The sequence below is a fragment of the Zeus faber genome, assembly GCF_960531495.2.
Source record: "Zeus faber genome assembly, chromosome: 9".
Lineage (NCBI taxonomy): Eukaryota > Metazoa > Chordata > Actinopteri > Zeiformes > Zeidae > Zeus > Zeus faber.
In genome coordinates, this window is record NC_137197.1 from 32,758,447 (window position 1) to 32,762,855 (window position 4,409).

General features: G+C 41.7%; 1 protein-coding gene across 1 annotated transcript in view; it reads right to left on the reverse strand.

Moving 5' to 3' along the window:
* Positions 1-4,015, reverse strand: part of lhx1a (LIM homeobox 1a) — a gene marked incomplete at its 3' end in the record, with an annotated part of 7,236 nt that extends 3,221 nt beyond the window's left edge. Inside the window, exons 1-3 of the mRNA XM_080007133.1 lie at positions 3,832-4,015; positions 1,407-1,630; positions 640-923 (exon numbers count right to left, since the gene is read on the reverse strand). Of these exons, the coding sequence (XP_079863259.1) occupies positions 640-923; positions 1,407-1,630; positions 3,832-4,001 (678 nt within the window). The 5' untranslated portion in view covers positions 4,002-4,015. The remainder of the gene's footprint in view (positions 1-639; positions 924-1,406; positions 1,631-3,831) is intronic.
* Positions 4,016-4,409: the final 394 nt, after the last annotated feature.

A 4,409-nucleotide genomic window follows, 5' to 3' on the forward strand; every position in this document is an offset into this window, starting at 1 on the left:
CTAAAATAAAGAAAACAGAAACAGAATTGAAAAAGATTTCTGCCTTTCCACTTGACTGAAAATGGCCACAGCGTGGCTTAAATGTGGTCTAAGGACGTGATGGGAGCGCTCTGTTCTGCCAAGGCTCCCATCACCCCGGCGGGCCGAGCGCCAGTTGGCTCGTCTTGCGTGTTGCGTGCGCCAAGAATCAAATATAAATAAATACCCATATAAATGACCCTTTACAAATAAACCTCGGCACGGGCCAATATTCAGGTTAACGGATCCAATGTGACCAGGCAATTTTTAGAGGAAGACGATCTTGCCCGAGAAGGTTTCACGTCCTGGAAGCGCGTCGACAAGGTGTCCAACACCACGGAGACGTGTGCCAAAAAAGAGACCTCCTTCGCCCCCCCATCCCCCCCGCACCCACCCACCTTCGCCTCCCTCTTTAGCCAAGCCTTGCGGGGGAGATGCTTTCCATAAAATATAAGCTGCTATATTACACGTTTTGAGTGTGTAACCGCCCCCCAAAAACACAACGCACTTGGGGAGGTTGGAGAAGTGCGCCAACACGCACCTCCCCAAGAGGCTATACGAGCGCCCCCGTGAAAGCCCGTTCAGCACACAGTATATATATCATTTTTCTCTCATTTGTACCTGAATGACTCTCATGTTGAGACCCGTCTCCTGGGCGAGCTGTTCCCTGATGTGTCTGGTGGGTTTCGGCGTTGCCGCGAATGCCGCCTTCAGCGTCTCCAGCTGCTTCGCCTTGATGGTGGTGCGCGGCCCGCGGCGCTTGCCGCCAAGGTTCTGGTCGTCGTTCTCGTTGTTGCCCGCCTCCTTGTCGGACAGGGCGGCGATCTCTGAGTCCTTGAGGCCCGCGTCGTCCTGCAGCGGGTCTTGGGAGTCCGGCGACAGGCTGGGATCGCTGCACGCCGTTACTGTGCGGAAGAACAGAGAGGGCAGTCATGTTGCGGGATCGTTTATCGTTATATATTTTGAGAATTAGGATCTATTAAAAACGGTTTAATTAATTCGTTGACTTGTAATGATAAAAACATTAAAAAAGAAATTAATATGAAAATAAAACAATAATAATAACAACGACAATAATAATAATAATAATTATTATTATTATTATTATTATTATTATTATAAATACAGTAATTACATAGGACATAAATATATAAAAAATAAATATCTACATATTTTAAAAAAAGGACCAAACCGTCCACATCAACACTTTGCTGGATAATATTGTACACGTAATAATTTCTTCCTCCCGTTAAAAAAGAGTCCTCATCACAGCCCTCATAACATATGTCGTCTCTAAACTCCGCTAGTGAAAATCGACACGATGACTATCAAATGCATGAGCTGAGGAAACAGCGCATCATCCGAGGCACGGGAAACTCCTGGCGCACCTGAGAGCAGGCTCGCGTCCTTCACTCCCGTGTTGCTCATGTAGTCTTCCTTGCAGACGAATTTGTTCTCGTCTATTATGTAGAGCTCCTCTCCCGTGGACAGCTGCTTGTTGCACATCATGCAGGTGAAGCAGTTGAGGTGGAACACTTTGCTTCTCGCCCTCCTCACCAGGTCGTTGGGCGAGATGCCCTGCGAACAACCCGCACACTTTGTCCCAAACCGCCTGAAGGAAAAAAAACACACACACACACACAAAAAAAACAAAAATAATGGCGTTTTAATGTGCTAATAATCACAAGCACATCGACAACAACAACAAAAACAACCACAACAACCACAACAACAACAACAATAATAATAATAATAATAAGAAGAAGAAGAAGAAGAAGAAGAAGAAGAAGAAGAAGAAGAAGAAGAAGAAGAAGAAGAAGAAGAAGAAGAAGAAGAAGAAGAAGACTGATTGATTTGAATGAAGATGCCAACCACAACAACAACAACAACAACACTAATAATAATAATAATTCTAGTTAATTGCCAATATCTAACATATAACAATGAGATCTATGATAGATTTTACGAAATATTATAAAAATGTCATTTCATAAAAGCCTATGAGATAAATGTCCTCTATTCAGAGAACCAAAGAAAAATAAATACGTTTTTTCTGATCAAAACACAGCTTTATAAAGTTAAGGGGGGAAAGTCGAGTAACCTGGTGTTATTGTTATAATTATAATTATTATAATTATTATAATTATTATTATTATTATTATTATTATTATTATTATTATTGTTGTTGTTATTATTATTATTATTATTATTATTATTATAGGGTTATATTCCCATTTTGTAGTATACGTGCAGTATCAAGACCCTAAATCTAATAACCAACAGCGCTTTGTATTTGCTGAGGCCTTTTCTCTGGCACATTAATACCTACCTACCTCCTACTTAATTAAATATATCTATATCTGCGGAGCTAAACCATCAATTCACCCCCTTTCTTTTAACGCAATACACAACGTGCTTTTGAAATCCGGCCCGTGTAGACAAAACCTTAAAACAATGTGTATTGGGTGGCGTGCGGCGCTTGTTGACCTGCGAGTCTGTGATTGCATTGTCTGCGGACTTGATCTTTTACTTTTTTTTTTAAACTGGTTGACTATTCAAATCCACTTATCACGCCCCCTCCCATCCTCCTCCTGACTTGAATCGCGCGCAAATGCACTCACGGCTGCCGTGCAGATAAGTTTTTTTTACCACCGTGCGACTTCTTGCAAATTCCGTCTTTGGGGCCTAGGTCAAGTATTGATCCTGACGGCTTCCCGACACAAAACAACGTGTGATTTCCTTGCAACCCACCCCCCACCCCACCACCCATAAGCACACCCTCGTATAAGCATTCAAATGAACAAGCTTTTAATTACCGTCCTAATCAAAGCTCTTATCTACACTCCAAATCCTCATTCGCGCCTATGGTCATTAATTTAATTGAAAAAAAAAAAATGGATCCGTGTATGTTCAATTCTGTTCCACAAAATACAATGATTGTTTTGGAATTTACTGTTATTGTTATTATTTTATAATTACTGTTATTGTTATTTTTGTTGTTATTATCAATAATAGTATTATTATTGATATTATTATTACGATATCGCTCAATTTTGATTGGAAAATAATACGTTTGTTTATCATATTTATAAAAAACAGTCGCTGGTTGAGTTGCCGGTGATTGAACTAACACATCAACTAATTTATCTCAAATTACCACGTGTTATAAATTAAAAAACGCAAATCCTATACTTTAAAACTGACCTAAACCTAAATATAGTGCGGTCGTTAACTGGTGAACAATGGCTTTTGAATTGAAGCAACCAAAGTGTAATTATATTAATATGAATTGTGTATGCATATATATTGGCCGATGTATTTTCCATTCCCATTTAATTCCCTGTAATTGTCGCATGTTACGCCCTTTATATATCTTATCTATATCATCGATTAGGCTTTCACGATACATTAAGCCTGGTATTTGGTAAAACCACCCTATTTCAAAACGAATTTCCCTCATTTGCTTGGTAGGACTAGGCGATATCAACAAAATATAGTATGAGAATATTTTGGCGAATACCTCGAAATCGATCATTTTAGTAATGACTATTGATTCTTTCATCAGAAATACACACAATAAATATTTGAGCGAAAAACATATATTAGTAATGTGGACATTATAACCAAGCAGGTAGATGCATCGATGGGCATTAACAGTTAGAACTGTCTATGAAGTTCAGAAATGTGCATCACTCTACTGTAATGCAGCTTTTAAGACCACATTTAGGTAAAATCCTGGACTACTCTCATATCACGGTGTCGATATCATTTCTAGGTATCGCCCAGCCCAAACAGCTTCCAAAAGAAGCTTACCTAAAGAAGTCGTTTTTGCAGTACAGTTTCCCCTCCCGGGAGAAGCATTTCTCGGTCAGATTGCATTTGCACTCGCAGCACTGGACGCACTTGACGTGCCACGCTCGGTCCAAGACGTTGAGGAGAAACCGGTCCAGTATAGGCCTCTCGCACCCGGCGCAGTGCACCATGGCTTTGGATGTGCACCCACAATGACTCGGTGGTTGGGGTTCCCTCTCTCTCTCTCTCTCTCTCTCTCTCTCTCTCTCTCCTCTCTCTCTCTCTCCTCCGCTCTCTCTCCCTCTCCCTCCTCTGATTCGAAAAGACAAAAACAAATCAGCAGCGCAGGCCAGGCATCGACTGTTTTCTTCGGACTGTTTGGGTTCCCCAGTGCTCTCGGAGCGCCCCCCCCCCCCCCCCCCGGGAGGTCGCCACAAAAAAGGGTCAGTCGATCAGATGTCACCGCAAATCTCCCCCCTGCGTGCGTAAAAAAACGCTCCGAAAGGTGACGGGAAGACGGCGGTTGGTGATGAGACAGTCCTCCTGTGTGTGAAGGGGATTGGGATCCGCTGCTACTAGAAACCAATGAATCAAATAAA